Raw genomic sequence first — 17,952 nt, forward strand, 5'->3', positions numbered from 1 at the left:
GGAACGTGGCCTGTGGTGAGGAAGCGGCTGCTACTGTTACGCTCACCTTCAATGGGGCAGTAGCGAGGCACTTTCTCTGGCATGAGCACATTTTCCTTGTGCTTGCAGTAAATCTCCACAATCCACTGTCGACACTCCCTGCTCTTAGCTCTGGACAGAGCTGAAATGGCCTCCTTCCCACTGATCTCACACTGTGGCTGGACCTTCTTCTGCTCTGATCCAGGCGGTGCAGTGGCTGACTTGCTTGACTGGTAGGGGCTGGGGGCTCCTCGGGCCGGCGCCGGGTTGGTTGGAATCTGTGGATGGGGTTTACGGAAGTGGGTGTGGTTGTGGCTATGCTCCGCCCTCTTAGGTTGGATGGCAGGGAACTTGAGGATGTCGTTGGCTGATTTTCCTAGCATGCTTTGCGGCTGGGCTTTCTCCAGCTTGCGCTTGGCGTTGGCGGCCAGCGCTCGTTGGTGTTGGGAATGTGCTCCCAGGTTGCTGTTGCTGTCAATGGTGTCGAAGTCTTTGGGTACAGAGTTTTCATTGTTGTTGCTGTCTGGGTGAATTTTCTCTTTAGGCCGATGGAAATGAAAGCCATCCTAAAGAAAAAGGAAAAAATAATTAACTCAGAAGCTATCACAATTTCACTAGGTCCATATCCTAAAGTCTGCAGTGTGGACATTTCTAGAGGGCCTTTCTCTCTGGAAGACATGTGTTTGTTCATATGTATTCCCTCACACTGTAACTAGCTACATGTTACAGGATGATTAAAATATCTATATGGCTTTATTAATGGAATAAAGTTTAACTTTTAACAACTGAGGTATGCTAAGTACCACAAAGACTGCAGGGTTTTTTCACTGAGAAGGCATTATCTTAAGCTGTGTTTTTGCCGCCTGACCAATGAATGCCATTTTGGGAGTGCTGCAATGGGACAGATGATAACAGGTTCTAACCCCGGGGAGGATTACCTCTCCAATTCCCTTTGATTCAATGCTTACAACCTGCAAACCGCATTTTCCAACATTTCTGGTTGCCCTCTGTAGGACGGGCCATTATATAGAGGTGAACAGAAACAGAGACACTGATGAAAGGACATGAAAATGATGGATTACTATGTCATAAAAGTTTTATGTTCAAAACACACAAATACACTCTTATAATGACCTTTGCCAGCGATCATGTGTGATTTACCATGTGTGTGTCCCCCACATCGCTGCACCCTCTGACTTGACCAATAAGCAAACCTTCCACCAGAGAGGCGAAAACCTCTCTGGTGGAAACCAGCCGGTGGAGTGTTCGGTTGAACACCAGCACACTTCAGACCCTTTTATGAAACTGCTCTACAATACATCAATAGCCAAGCTAGGTTATCCTCATAACGGGCCTGTTTTTAATTATCTTTCTGAATAAACATAACTTGTTCCAAGGCTATGAAAAAAAGCTTCTGACAGACTTTTAGGACGTTATATGACCATACTGAGAACTACTGTGAATCCCATGCATGTTGCATTAAAATAACTGATACACACACACACACACACACACACACACACACACACACACACACACACACACACACACACACACACACACACACACACACACACACACATGCACGGTGCAGGAACAGGGAAAACAGCTTGAGTCAGCAGCATGTCAAGGCATGTTACTGCCAAGACTTGCTGTATCAAACAAAGTGTCATTTATGCCTGTTTTATTGGTAGATTGGAAGCTGGGAACCAGGGGTACAGAAAGACCACAACTGACAGGGAAAACAGGGGGATTGAGATGGAAAAACCTAACAGCAGAGGGGGATGGGGGAGGAAAGCGGGCCCTATGTATTGATGGAGTTTTTTGCGAGACCAGACATTTTGAAACGCTTTGATACATTGGCTCGTTTTCGTGCCTCATATAAGCGTCTGAACTTGCGTGGTTTTTGACAGCTGGTTGTAGAGAACAGGAAGGGCTGAGTAGACATGCTAGGCATCTAAACAGCAAGCCGAGGTTGTATTGATTGAGAGATATCTGTCATTTGGTTCAGTGGCTTGGGACAGGGGACTTGGCAGGGGGATGAGATCATCTGTCACGAAATCCGAGGCCGTTTTTTTTCACATTCAAAAACTCCTGTGCACACAATCAACTCATTAAAACCCATATGAATGGGCATCCAGGTAGCATAGCAGTCTATTCCATTGCCTACCAACACGGGGATCGCCGGTTCGTATCCCCGTGTCACCTCCGGCTTGGTCGGGCATCACGACAGACACAATTGGCTGTGTGTGCGGGTGGGAAGCCGGATGTGGGTATGTGTGCTGCACTAGCGCCTCCTCTGGTCGGTTGGAGCGCCTGTGCGGGGGGGGGGTAGCATGATCCTCCCACGCGCTACGTCCCCCTGGTGAAACTCCTCACTGTCAGGTAAAAAGAAGCAGCTGGTGACTCCATGTGTGTCAGAGGAGGCATGTGGTAGTCTGCAGCCCTCCCCGGACCGGCAGAGGGGGTGGAGCAGCGACCGGGACGGCTCGGAAGAGTGGGGTAATTGGCCGGATACAATTGTGGAGAAAAAGGGGAAAAAACGTATCCAGATGAACTGATTCAACCTTCTTTGATCTCCTATAGAAAGTGATTTAGCTCTAGCTTAAACAAAACATTAACACTTCTTTTTTTGTACAAGCTTGTTAATAACAGGTGTGTATGTGTGAACAAAGGTAACTATGTACAGACAGTGTGTGTGTGTGTGTGGGGGGGGCTCTTTTATTTTCTTGAGGCTGAAAGATAGAGTACCCAAATTACCTGACCTGATCTCCCACAGAGAAACTAATCCAGTCTGAATAAAGGCTCAAGCCACATCAGACCAGGGCCTGAGCAGGGGCCCTGTGTCCTTTGGTGTTGATCCAAACTCAAAAGGACTCAGCTGGACCTAAGACATGGCACATAAGATGTTAAGACGTCGGCCATACAGCTTGGGTCAGAGTTAATAATGCTTTAGAAGTGACTGATGAAGTAAATTTTAGGAGCCAGTGTTAAAAACTGACAAGGAATAACTATATGGACACTGGGGTTGATGTGGGGTATATCAGTTAAAGTCAGAAAAGCTGCATCTTCACCGGCCTGAGACAAGAAAGCTGCAAAAGATTTATACTACGAATTTGTTACGGTCTCTAAGGTTCTACTAGTTTATGGGAATTATTAAGGAAATAAATTACAATTTTTTTTTGGATTCCCCCTTTTCTCCCCAATTGTATCCGGCCAATTACCCCACTCTTCCGAGCCGTTCCAGTCGCTGCTCCACCCTCCTCTGCTGATCCGGGGAGGGCTGCAGACTACCACATGCCTCCTCCGATGCATGTGGAGTCGCCAGCCGCTTCTTTTCACCTGACGGTGAGGAGTTTCACCGGGGGGATGTAGCGTGTGGGAGGACCACGCTATTCCCCCTCCCCCCGAACAACTGCATTAACCGATCAGAGGAGGCGCTAGTGCAGCGACCAGGACACATACCCATATCCGGCTTCCCACCCCTCTGTAGGGATGTCTGACCAAGCCGGAGGCAACACGGGGATTCGATCTGGCGAGCCCCGTGTTAATAGACAACAGAATAGACCACTTCACTACCTGGACGCCCCCATAAATTGCAAATTTTGCATAATTTTATTCTATTCAGAGCAGAAAACAGCAAATATGATTCCTCTGAAAAGAGTTTGCTAAAAGGCACTGAAAAATTAATTTCCATAAAGCCGGTATAAAAATTGAATGGGAGAAAATTCCCATAACTGAACAGAGCTATATATATATATATATATATATATATATATATATATATAAATATAAACAAAGGTAAGAGGAAATGAAAAAATGTTGAAAACATCAAGAGGGGTGCTTAGAAGGATGAATGAAGAGACACGAGAAAGAAAAGAGGAGGAGAAAGTTTTATGGTGTTCAAGAGAACGCTGAGCCCAGAGACACTGTCTCCTTAAACTTGACCCCGGAGTCAGGTGGTGTGTCTGTGATGTGTGTGTATGTCTGTCAACTATTTGATCCTCTGTGTGTGTCTGGGTCTAACTCATTCATGGGGAATGCTGGGGGTTATATGAGCTGTCTGGAAGCCGAATGCTGAGGGGTGTTAGTGTGTGTGTGTGTGTGTGTGTGTGTGTGTGTGTGTGTGTGTGTGTGTGTGTGTGTGTGTGTGTGTGTGTGTGTGTGTGTGTGTGTGTGTGTGTGTGTGTGTTTTACAGTATCAGTATCATCATACAGTACAAGTCCACATTCTATCCTAAATATGTCTAGTCCAGAAGCACTGCGTATGCTTGAGTGTGTTTTGCAAACTATGTAACACCCAAACACAAACATGGATATATACAAAAAGTCAGTCAGTCGTCTCATGCGCATGTGTGCACAGACAAACACTTATATTAAGACACATGTATGCACACAGTGTCTTTGTGAAAGCCAAAGTAGCAGGTCGTCCCACCTGCATGCCAGACAACCTGTCATTATCTCATCTGTAACATCAGCTTAGGAGTACTTATAGGCTGTAAAGTGCTCTGCATCCATCACACGCGCGCGCGCGCACACACACACACACACACACATGCATGCACACACATGTACAAAACACAGTTTGCAGATATTGAAGCCATGTTGCCAATTTAAAATGACACAAATTCAAAGTGTCTGACACACGCAGAGACACTGATCAGTAGGGCTAAAGCCACTTTCCCCATCAGAGACTGGAAACAAAACATCCTCGGTACAACCCTGTATGACTGGGCAACGGGGGAAACTGACCGAGCCTAAGCTCCTTTTTCCCCCACAATGGTCCAAATCAAAGTTGACCAAGCTGCTGCCAGCCATCACAACCTGTTTCCCCTCCCTGAGCACCGTGTGGCCGAGCCATACTTGTTAATGAGGACACAGTAGATCCAAGCTGGTTGAAACATGTGCCCGGGAACATGTGGCAGAATGATCGAGATATTGCCCAATAGGAGAGAACAAGCTCCCAGACTGTGTGAGAGACCCCTACAAGCAGCCTTTGCTTCCAGGCAGAGAAAAATCGAGTCTATTTAGGGAGGTTTACTAAATTTTTGATACCCGTTTAATAGAAACATTAACATTGCAATATGTCATACTGTGTTATCTGGAATATAATGCGACCAGGTAACCAATCACATGCAACAACAGTGTGAGAACATATGACGACTATATTGTATGTGTGTGTGTGTGTGTGTGTGTGTGTGTGTGTGTGTGTGTGTGTGTGTGTGTGTGTGTGTGTGTTAATGGGGACCCCTGTTCACACTGTGCTCAGCTTGGTCAACAAGTCACTGGAAGTCCTTTTCGTTATTTATTCAACCATCAACTATCTAGTGGGCTGAGGAAAAGGTGAACGATGCTCACATTCTGGCAGTCATTGACGTTCAACAGCCAGTAAGATCCTACTTTTGTATATTTTTACGCAGAGTGACGACCATTCAATGAATAATAGTTTCAGCCCCAGCGCAACAAAGGGTGTTTGTTGCTGTATGAGACCAAAGTCTGTAAATCAGGCACGTCCCACAATGCAACAGTGATCAACCCATTGACAACGTTGACGAATGGTAAGACAAAGGGAGAGAGAGAGAGAGAGAGAGAGAGAGAGAGAGAGAGAGAGAGAGAGAGAGAGAGAGAGAGAGAGAGAGAGAGAGAGAGAGAGAGAGCGCGCAAGTAAGAAATCTTAACATAGAAAGCGGTAGAATGTGAGAGAGGAAGTGAAAAGATACAGTTAATATGAAGATACTGGAAGATGAGCAATGAGAATAGGAAGAACTGGTTGCTAAAAAGCCAAATTTCTTTTCCTTTCTCTACATGCAAATGGTTGCCCCCCCCTGCCCCACCCCCTCCCATTCCACAAACTGGTCACATCTAAAATACTTAATTTTTCTTTAACACACTCACACATTGGCATACATGTATACAACATCAAACATGCACGCACGCACCCAAACAATGTGACAGTTGTTCTTCTACTTAAGCTGTTTTCTTGCTAACCTCCATTCTTTTTTATTCTGTTCTTAAAGTCAGGCAGTTACTCTTCCCTCGGGTGATTCAGGGCTGCTGTCAAACCTCCTACCGCTTGCTGAGAAAGAGTCACACAAAGAAGGATGTGAAAAGGAGCTTCCTCTAGGCGCCCGCGGCGAGCGAGGATGAAAAACCTCTCGAGAAAAAAAAAAGGTGTGGGAGGAGAGAAGCTTAGAGTGAGACAGACAGAGGGCTCGGTTATGGGAGACTTGTTGCTTTTGACATCCGTTGTTCTGGCAGTCAGATTTCAGAAATAAAAATCAAGAAAAGTGTAGACGGAAGTGCAGTTTCTCCTGTTAATCTGAAACTAGGTGAAAACAACAAGGATTTGGACAAATTCAGATGCAGTTGTATTTCAGTTTTTGGCTGGACCGCAATAGCGGGGCCAGCCAGCCCTACACATGCGGTTGTCCGCGAGAGAGCGATGGAATTCCCCCATTAGTCGGACGGCCGAGTTCCAGCTAGCTGCGACCAACGACTTTACTGAAGTTACACGATTGGTCGACCGACCAACAACGTCACTGGTAAACACGGAAGTGGGAGTTTCCATATTCACAAGTTTCCTGGGGGGGTCGCTAGGAAACGATTATGGGTAATACTTCCGGTGTTCGACGGAAGCAGTATCACGGACCGGCGGCAGACTTGGCTGAAGAAGTGTTAGCTATTGCTGTATGTCACCTGTCACTGATGCTAGCACCCTTATGATGCCTTATGATAAGATACGTGCAGGTTCTGACTCGGCTCTGTGTCTGCTTTTAGGTAGACAAGGCAGTTTCCAACATCCTTAGATAACACCCCGCCGACTTTATTGCTGTGTAGATATTGATACGCCTCTGAGCTTTTTAAATTGCTCATCGCCTTACCGTAACAGGCAACGGACTCAACAAAATAGCTAAAAATGCTACTGTAAGTGATACGAGGCCACTTATTCGCGTCATATTCCCAACCATCTATTACGGACGGCAAAGTATTCTTATTTCACCCTTTTTGAGCTCCGTGAGGTTGTGTTCCCACATCATTAGCTAATTTGCCTGGTTAGATCTTCATGAATGAATGAAACGCCGTAGAAATCGCTCTAGAAAGAAGGTTAGCGGACCTACCATGGAAAACGCCTGTTCCGGTTCAGTGACAGGACGCGCCGGAAGTTATCATGGGGGATAGGAATAAGGTGGATAGGCCGTGAATCAGCACAGCGGTTCGCAAGCTAACGAACACGATCTATTGCTGCTCTTGGATACAACTGAAACAACTCGTTGCAAGAAAGTCCAATTGACAAACACCAGCGCTAATAGCAGCACGCAGTCAAGAGTGAAAATTATTAGCGTCTTCAGACAGTTGGTGGTGACTGAAGCACGGTCATAACCGGTATCACGCCAAAACTTCCCAGCGATGATGGCAGATTTGTAGCCAGGTAATTATTTCATAAAAAAAATGGCGGCATTTAACTGTATATGTAACCGGGGTTTGAAAACTGCTGTCCAGTACAGCCGCTGTTCACGGAACCGATGTAAAAACAGCCGTTTTTTAAACGTACTCGCGGTCCAGCCGTACACTACTAGGTTTTTAACCTAGTCTTGTTTCTCCAGTTCAGGGGAGATCATTTTATGCCTCTTCATTGATGAAGAGTACTAATTTTCTTTCATTAAAACACCTTTTTCCATTGACAAAGAGGTTTGACATGCAGTTATATCAGCTTAGCTTGTTTTTTTAAAAATTTGTGGCGTCTTTGAAAAGAAGCGGAACAATGTTCAGAATATTCATTTTAAAATTGTAGATTTAAATTTTTTTTAAAACGTGTCCTTGCCTTCAGAATACATCTATGACAGGCCAAAGGTACTTCAGCATGTTACTGAGAGCCTGAATAATATTACATGAGCGACAGCACCTTTAAATAAAACAAGGAAACTTTATTTTTAAATTTTTTTTTTTTACATATTTTGGTGTGCAACATCATTGGGGCTGGCAATGGATGTGTGTGTCCAGGCAACTGTGTGGGTACACACTTAGGCTGTAATCTGTACTCAAATCTGTGTGTGTACGCCTACACAAACTGCTGTCTCTGTGGGACTACCTATACATTTTCCACGCTTAAGTTTTGTTTTATTTTGTACACTGAACAAAAGTTACAGCTAACCATCTCATTCTCTGTAGTGTGTTTCGTCTGCTCACCAACTACGACGCAGCAACACCTGGCTAACCCCTGGGCATTGGAGGAGGCCCTGTGGACATCTATTTGGGTTGTGCATGGGGATATTCACAAGTTTCCTGTGGTGCCAGAGGAAATTAGACTCCCAAGAGCAAGAAGCAGAGAATAAAGTCCCCAGTAAGATTGGCGTGTGTTCAGAAAATAGATGACAGAACCCACAGGGCAGTGCTAATGACATGCAGGTATGTTTCACGCTGCGCTCAGCAGGGAAGTCATCACAAATGAGCTTGGACCAGAGAAACAGCAGGAGGCAAGTTCTCGTGTGCTGGCATCCATGTAAAGTCGAGACAGCTGAATGACGTCTCACTGCTCCAACTAGGGAGTGTACACACCCACATCCAAGATGAGGATAGCAAGGTAAATATCATTGATGTTACTTATTGGTATTATAAGATATTTCATATAACGTACTAGCATGTCCTATATTCTATATATATATATGTATGTATATTTGTGTGTGTGTGTCAATACAATTAGGTTTTTATGTGTAGGTCTTATATATTCATATTCAGGGTCAGCCTTGGGGTAGGCCTAGATTTTCTGTGAAAGACTAGAGTTTTATGTAATTCACCTTTTCAGAAGTTGTGATTGACTGTCGTAACGAGCAATGAACAAATCCAAAGTATAAGTAAAGAGGTGACTGCCAAGAGATTTCTTAAACATTTTGTGCTTACACTTCACCGATAGTATGTGTATATATAATCCAGTGAGTCAAGTAAATTCTTTATGAGACAGTACAAGCCTGTTTCATGCCATAAGCAATCATCAGCTGTCAATAAAGCAACTCGGGGAAAGGACATACCATTTACTGCTTCGTCATGCACATCACGTGCACAACGTCCAATGGGAAAGTGCTCAACAAACAAGGAGCAAAATAATCCAGTGATTCAAGTAATTCCTTAATTGACAGTACAAGCCTGTTTCATGCCATAAGCAATAATCAGGTGTCAATAAAGCTACATGGGAAAGAACATCCGATTTAAATATAGTGTATGTATATGGACAGCTGTGTGAAGCCTCATACTGTTTACACTTTGCCTCATTGGTCCATTGGCTCGTCAAATGGCTTTTCAGTTTGACTCTACCTTTCACAAACACACACACACACACACACACACACCATTCTGCAGAATTATGAGTGTCTCTGCTAAAATTTCACACGATCCTTCACATCAGTGGGCTACTAATGATTTTCACTCGAACACTGCGCGAGCATGATAATACCCTATGTTATCTTGGAATTGTTTTGAGTCATCTACTAGTTTATCAAATCCCAGAATCCTCCCTCTCCTCATTCTTCAAAGGACATCTATGGGAAAGGTACTGTTATAAGTAGCGTTGCTCCATTAAGGAATAGGGGGATTGACCGGCGGGAAGAGTCATGTCGAGTCCATTGGATGTTTTCGTTAGGGCAGGATTGGCATCGGAGACGGAGAGCAAAATTCAAAATGAGAATGAGGACACGAGAGGGTTTGAAAATAAGAAAAGGAAGAGGTATACATCGAATTGCTCAAGCGATTCTAGTCAGTCATTGGGAATGGAGAAGTGATGATAGCCGCGACAAGAGAAGATGGGATTTTGAAGGACTCGCATGAGGTCGGAAAGTTTGTAGGGGGAAAACTTGGAGACGTATGATCGATTAGGATAACTAGAAGTGGGATGGTGTCCATTGTTTTATTTCAAAGTGTAACAGAGACAGAGCCCTTAAGATCATGGTATTTAGAAGTCTCTGTGTGACTTGCTTCCCACTCAGGTTAAGAGCAAAGAAGAAGGGTGACGTGCCACTGTCAGTAGAGGCTGAGTCATTTTGGGATGTTGCAGGTGTGTGTGAGGCAAGAAGAATGACTAGATTCCGAGAAGGGGAGAAGGAGGACAGTAATTCTGTGTTTGAATTTTGAAGGGGAGTTGCAAGAAAGAGTGTACCTTGATTATGTGAGTTACAGGGTGAGGCCATATGAGAGAGCTCCTCTCAGATGTTTTTGCTGTCAGAAATCTGGACATGTTGCTTAAGTATGTAATGGAGTCAGAAGATGTGGGTGATGTGGGACGGACAACTGAAATGTAGAGAAAGCACAAGGAAAGTGCCTGCACTGCAAGGGAAATCATGATGGGGTCAGCACAGTGTCCAAAAAGAATTAAGGAAGTGAAGTGAATAAGATGAGAGCAGAAAAGGGATTGTCATATGCTGAAGCTGCTAAAAGAATTGAGAAACAATGAGAATGATGTGAGACAAGAACCTAAGGAGGACAAGTCAGTCAAAAAGCATGCTTAGTTTTGCCATTTTAAGGACCTGATGAAGTTTTTGGCCTTTTTGGCAATGGTAATTGACTGTACTACTGGAGTAGAAAGAAAATCGGAGAGAACTGACATAATTGTAGATGCAGGAAGGTAATTTCTGGGTGTTGTAGGAGTTTCTGGAGAAGGTGTGCAGAAGCTGCTCAGAGAGGCTTTTAGTCCCTCTCAGAAACCTGTGAAATTGAGAAGACATGAGTTTTTTTTCTCAAGTAAATAGACATTTTAATCAACTCTCCATTACAGTTGGTGGCAGTAATGCACCAAATCGTTATTTGCCATCTGCCAATATGAAGTAAGGTATAGAGCAGCGCGTTATGTGTGCGCATAGCGTGTTTTTGATGGAGCAAGTGTGAGAGCGAGTGGCAGAAAAGTGATGGTGAATGCGAGCGGAGTAGAGGAAAAGGTTAGCAGTAAGTTGTCAGTTGAGCAGTAAATGTACAGTATAGGCTAAAGTGTGTCAGTTAATAAATACTGCAGCTTCTCAAGACTAAGAAAAGTCTAGTCTGTCGTTTCCCCAACTGCTGGAAAAGTGAAGGGGGTTAGTATTTAAGTCCCCAATATAGCACTTCTCAGACGCCATGTTTTCTTCATTGGGAGCTAAAGCACTTGTGTGCTAGTTGGTTTGAGTGTTAGTGTGCATTTTCTTTTTATTTGCATCTGAATGTGTGTAATTCAGCGGCTCATGTGGAAGCTGCTGTAGAATGTTCAGGCATTTTTTTTCTCTGTAGATTTTCTGTTTGGACTGTTTCAGTGGTTATTTTCAGTTCTTTTTTTTTACATTTCATATTGTATAGACCTTGTTACGTTTGTTAGATTAGCAATATGTGTTTTCCATTTTGAAAATAACTACTGAAACAGTCCCCAACAACATACAAAACTTAAAAACTACTAGAACGACCATGGGCGGTCAAAATGACTGCCCATGGTTTTTAAACTCTTATATTCTGTCAAGATAAATACCCAATTTGTATATGTTAGTATGTCTGTTGAGAAACGACTGACACCAAAATTAACATTTTAAAAACTTTAATACTATCTTTCAAACAATTTAAAATCGCTGCTACTAAATTGTTAATTATTAATCATTAGGCTGTACTAATTTGTCACTAGGTGTGTGTGTGTGTGTGTGTGTGTGTGTGGGCCCTGTGATGGCCTGGCAGCCTGTCCAGGGTGTCTCCAAGCCTGCTGCCCAATGACTACTGGGATAGGCTCCAGCATCCCCGTGATCCTGAGGGCAGGATAAGCGGTTTGGATAATGGATGGATTGTTATTGGAATACTAAATTTGCTTTCACTCTCACACACACACACACACACACACACACACACACACACACACACACACACACACACACACACACACGGAGTTAGTTTAGAGACCTACATTTATTTTGACAGGCTGTTATGTTACGAAGACTATCGGACATTCGCACACATTAAATTTTTTGTCGGGCTTCACATAGGCTTAAATTTGAAATTATATGCGGGGCTACACTCAAAACCTTCGGGGCTTAAGCACCAGCAAAATGACCTGGCGACGCTGATGGTATCACCTGCTCGTGGACATAGAGTGCCCACAACAGCACCGTTGAAAAAAACTCTAGGGGAAATACTGTTACATTCCGGATAACACAGTACGAGTTGAAATGTATTTTTTATTTATTTTACTACTTTATTGATCCCCGTGGGGAAATTCTTCTTTTGCATTTAACCCATCCTAGCTATGTAGCTAGGAGCAGTGGGCAGCCACCGTGCAGTGCCCGGGGACCAACTCCAGTTCGTCTTGCCATGCCTCGGTCAGGGGCACAGACCCTAACATGGTGGGGGGTCTTTTTGATGGTGGGGGAAACCGAAGCACCCAGAGAAAACCCACGCAGACAGGGTGAGAACACGCAAACTCCACACAAAAAGGACCTGGGATGACCCCCAAGGTTGGACAACCCCGGAGTTCGAACCTAGGACCTTCTTGCTGTGAGGCGGCAGTGCTAACCACTGCGCCACCGTGCCGCACCGTGCCATTGCCATGTATTGCAATGTTAATATTTCAATTAAACGGGTATCAAAAATTTAGTAACCCCCCCTAAATAGGATGGATTTTTCCCTGCCTGGAAGCAGAGGCTGCTTCTAGGGGTCTTTGACACAATCTGGGAGAGCTGTGACCCCCTCACTACCCTGTCAATAGCTTGTAGTGGTCATTTTGATTGACAGTGCTACAACAAACTACCAAGGCATGCTGTGAAGAAGTACTTTATTTATTTAAACTATGTTTTTTCCAGCAACTGCTCTCAAAAGGTGTGGCAGAGAGTGACAAGTGTACTGTTCAGATTCAGACTTTTTTGGCAGAACAGTAATGAATGGGGAGGAGAATGCAAACAAACCAGAGGCACAAAAATATATTAGTACATTTAATGAGGTCTCAAGAGGCCCAAATTGGCCTTCTCTTTCTACGGCTCCCTCAAATGTCAACACCAGTCGTGCAGCGTCGTCAAATACTTCTTTAGCTAGCATTAGTGTTTGTTGCTAACTCCATGACCAACCAGTTACAGACGTGTAATTTTTTAGAAAGACCGGGAGGAGACAATTAGGCAAGGCGTTTAGTGTTTTGAACACAATATTCATCCATCCCCACCCCCTCGACTTTTTTTGTGTGGCATTTTTGTAGTATTGTGGATTGAGTCAAGTATTCAATGCAGGTTTTGACCCCTAGTGGCGCCATAAGCATAGTTAAAAAAGTGGGTCCCTGTATTTTTTGTATCACATTTTCTTCTAGTATACGCACAAGGATGCATATGCACGCTACATGCACCTGTGGGCACAAGACAAAAAAACAAAAACAAAAAACAACTGACTGTAACAAAGAAAACAAAAGCCATGTCAGGTCAATTTTATTTGTATAGCCCAGTATCACAAATTACAAATTTTCCTCAGGGGGCTTTACAGCAACACAACATCCTGTCCTTAGACCCTCGCATCGAAATAAGGAACAACTCCCTAAAAAAACCCCAAACCCTCTAACAGAAAGACAAAGAGATATATTCAGCCGAAGTATTGCTGAGGTAATTCAACATGGTGGCAGTAACGCACCATATCCGCCAAGAAGATGACAAGCCAATGTAAACAACACAACTTTCAAAACATACCAGCAAAAGGCTCTGCAAAAGCTTTATGAGGTAGGAAATGCATTCAACATGTTTGATCGGCCTTAGAGACATGCACAATGTGTTGTTTTTATGTAAACAAAACCAAGTTTTCCACATGGAAAAACTCCATTTGATACGTACCTTTAAGGTACAAACAAATCGCTTTCAATGTCCTTGTTTCCACAGCTTGACTAGAATCTACCTGTGGGATTTCTACTGATTGTACGTGACTGAGAACAGACTTGTATATGATGCTGTGTAGTATTGGAGCAGAAACTAAGATGAAATGCAAGTAAAGCTCAGAGACAGAACTGTGAGGAGGCTTTGACTAGGGGAGAAGTATTAAAAAATTTTTTTGTTTAAACTGTTGAGAACCGAGGAGACCATGATAAGTTCAATCATAAGAGAAATGGATAAAAACTGGATCTTGCCAGACTGCTCTTAAAGTTAGATGCCCAACTAAACTGTGCAGCAAGTGCAAAAGAGCTATTGGTCAGGGCGGCAACCATGAACCACAGAGCTCCACGGTGGCATATATGGAGATCCAGCCACGTCATTGCGGTGCCTCGTATATCTGGGCTATATCGGTCAAGGCAGACAGAAGGCATGCAACCTCTTGTGAGAAAAGGCACATTTAAAGCATGCATATGAAGGGACTCCATAAATGAGAAATGAGGATGGTGGAAACCCTGGCACAGCTCTACATCCATCTAACACCATCCCTAATACAGAGCTGTGGGTTTGGTGGGACTACATCGACAGGAGAGTTAAATGTGTGCTGAGAGGAGGCTTCTAAGCTATATGTGGTAGAAGAAAAGTCGTGTGCTACCTGTCTTGTCTACAGGTGTACGCCATATCAAAATAATGAGCGCCATCATAATCTAGGTAGGGGCAGCGATAATTTTCTAAGAGGAACTGATTTTCATGCACTATTACAACACAAACTCAAAATCAATTGAACCTAATTTTCTCTGAACTGCTGAACTCTGTGTATGAGATATACCTACAAGTGTACAACTGATAAAATGATTTAGAGTTTAATTTCAAAAAGACATTGTTGTATTTCATTTCGTTTTCAGCAGACTTGCAAAATCTTTTTCCTGCATTTTCATTGTCACACAGTTGTTATTTGTGCAATGAAATGTGTAATGTAGCGTGTAATGAAAGGGATTTGTGTGCCTGCTTCCTGTGTTTCTGCATTCAACAGGGGATCAAAAATCTCCTTATAACTAAGGATGCAACCAATATCACTTTTTCACTGTACCATCGAGTCGACCAATACAGATTACTGATCCCATCCATCCAGACACTGCAGACTTAGATCATTGGTTTGGGATCAGTGAGCAAAATAACTGCGATAGAATGAGGTTTTTCCTATTATTGAAGAAATGCAAACTTCAGTGTGCCAAACAAATGTACAAAATCAATACAGCTACTCAAGGCTTTTGGTTTTAGTCTCTGGTAAAATCTCAGATACCAGGCATCTGGGTAGCATAGCAGTCTATTCCGTTGACTACCAACACAGGGATCTCGGGTTTGAATCCCGTGTTTTCGGGCAGGAAGCCAGATGTGGGTATGTGTCCTGGTTGCTGCACTAGCACCTCCTCTGGTTGGTTGGGGCACCTGTTCAGGGGGGAGGGGGAACTGGGGGGGAATAGCGTGATCCTCCCACGTGCTACGTCCCCAAGGCAAAACTCCTCACTGTCAGGTGAAAAGAAGCGGCTGGGGACTCCACATGTATTGGAGGAGGCATGTGGTAGTCTACAGCCCTCCCCGGATCGGCAGAGGGGGTGGAGCAGCGACCGGGATGGCTCGGAAGAGTGGGGTAATTAGCCAAGTGCAATTGGGGAGAAAAAAGGGGGGGAAATCCCCCCCCCCCCAAAAAAAATCTCAGATACCGATACTGCATTTTAGCCTGCTATCGACCCCATATCCGAGACTAGTATCGGTACTGGGGCATCCCTATTGTTAACCCCCGGTCTAGGATGTTTTTCTGGCCCTTGTGTCGCTTGTTGTGCCACGGATTGGTGGCCGTGGGGTCGAGACAGTCTATTCAATTTTCAACCTCATTTTCTCATTTTTAATCTTAATCAATCTTTCTGGCTGACTCATTCTATTATTCCTAATGTTGTCTTTCTCACATTCTTTCTCCTAAAGTGAAACAGGAAAGACAAGAGAAGAGGGGCGAGACTTGCAGATTGATGGGGGCTTTTCTCGGCATACTTTGCTCAGCGTGAAAGGTAAAAAAAAGAAGTACCGTATTTACTCTTTTTAAGTGGCACATTTAAATCAAGAGATAAATAGGCCTTTCACCTGGGTGTGTGTGACTTTGTGGGGCCCAGGCAATCCATTGATCAAACAACACAGCAGTGTGTTAATGTGTGTGTGTGTGTGTGTTCGTTGTGTACACATGAACGAATGTGTGAACATTCAGCGGAGTCTATAATATCGCTCGCTGCTAATACCGGGCCAAACATACCCCCCTCTGCATGTGTGTGTTTACCAAAAGTAAACCAGCCTCGCTGCCACCAGTCCCATGGCGTCACATGGCATAAAATCCCCCATTCAAACACGCGCTTCTCTATCATCCCCCGGGGGCAGACTAGCCCCCAAATCCCACCATTTACCCCTCTCCACTGAGAAACACACATTCTTCCCCAATTCCCCAATATCAATTCTTCTCGTACTCGCTGCCTTTTGTCACCAGTCTCCATGTGTTTTGTTCCTCATGACACGCCCGAGACGCCACCCGGTGCCCCTCGCACCCACGGGTAGGAACATATCAAGAAAGGCATGGTGTCGTGAATTAGACGCAAGGCTGTAGAAATATGAATTTACCGGTGAATAAAGTGGAACAAAGTTAAATGTGAATCTGCGAAATCGATCGGTGACTCCAAGAGGAGCCGGGGAGACGAGAACAAGGATGAACTACTAAGCAAGGGAACTTTAAATACTTCCGTTTATGTCCTCAAACCCATTGTTATGACAGTACTTATTATTTCCTCATGAGGAGGCAGCAAAAATAGGGGGAGGCAGGGAGACAAAGGAGACGGGGCACGGTGGCGCAGTGGTTAGCGTTGTCGCCTCACAGCAAGAAGGTCTTGGGTTCAAACCCCGGGGTTGTTCAACCCTTGGGGGTCATCCAAGGTCGTCCTCTGTGTGGAGTTTGCATGTACTGGGGTTTCTCCGGGTGCTCCGGTTTCCCCCACCATCAAAAAGACATGCATGTTAGGGTTAATACTCCTTCCTGTCTGTGCCCTTGACCAAAGCATATCAAGACGAACTGGAGTTGGTCCCTGGGTGCGCTGCATGGCGGCTGCCCACTACTCTTAGCTGCACAGCTAGGATGGGTTAAGTGCAGAGCGTAATCCCCCCCCCCCACCACCATGGGGATCAATGAAGTATCTCAAAAAAAAAAAAAATCAAAAAATCATGGGAGTGCAAGAAGCAAGGGGGAGGAATCACCATTTAAAAATAAATACCAGTTGTGGGTCTGAAAAATGAAATGGTGGAACCCCCCGCAGAAGTATCAAATCTCCGAGAGAGAGGAGAGGAAGAGCTAGACAAAGGAAAAAATAGAGACAGATGGGCAGAAAGATGGCTAAATGGACTATAAGGGTTAGCCCCACTGTGAAACCTGGTCAAAGTAGCCCTCGCACCCGTGGATGCCGGGGATTACGCTGGGATTTAAATCTATCTATGCCGGGTTTAGGGAGGATCAGCTGAAGAAAGAAAATAACATAAACCAGCTTTCCAGTCTTAAAACAAGTGTACTTGACCGCTAACAGAGAGGGACGCTCCAATATAATGTCTCTTTGAATGGACGGCTGCCATATTTTACAGGCGGGGATTATCTCCCACCGCTTGACCTTTTGAGATGGAGCGATACGGACTTGACCCCACTGTTTAAACTGAAAGCGCTTGCCATGCTGCTGCTTAACGAGAGATTTCAAAACAACATCAGGCGAGGTTACAAATCAATCAGGCCTCCTTAGTGAGAGGTCTTCGACAAAATCGCTAGTCGTCCACAATCTGCGGTTTTGTGCTTGCTGAGGAGCTAATGGACATGAAAAGCTGGGCGGAGACGTGGGATGAAGGGCGACGTCAGGGACTGACCCAGAACATGCAGGGATTATGACTATGAGATGGCCGTGATACCCCCCCACCCCCCCACCCCACAAGGAGCGGGAGGAATTTGATGTTAAAAAGGCACGTCGGCTGCCATCCTGGTCCACGATCTGTAACCAGCGCAGCGGCCTAGACAGCTGTTAGCTCG

The 17,952-nt window shown here is 44.6% G+C and overlaps 1 protein-coding gene across 1 annotated transcript in view; it reads right to left on the reverse strand.

Annotated features, from left to right (window-relative positions):
- Positions 1 to 17,952, reverse strand: part of LOC130119757 (xylosyltransferase 1-like) — a 48,835-nt gene that overhangs the window by 19,816 nt on the left and 11,067 nt on the right. The window contains exon 3 of the mRNA XM_056288360.1: positions 47 to 584. Within this exon, the coding sequence (XP_056144335.1) occupies positions 47 to 584 (538 nt within the window). The remainder of the gene's footprint in view (positions 1 to 46; positions 585 to 17,952) is intronic.

The sequence above is a fragment of the Lampris incognitus genome, chromosome 10, assembly GCF_029633865.1.
Source record: "Lampris incognitus isolate fLamInc1 chromosome 10, fLamInc1.hap2, whole genome shotgun sequence".
Classification (NCBI taxonomy): domain Eukaryota; kingdom Metazoa; phylum Chordata; class Actinopteri; order Lampriformes; family Lampridae; genus Lampris; species Lampris incognitus.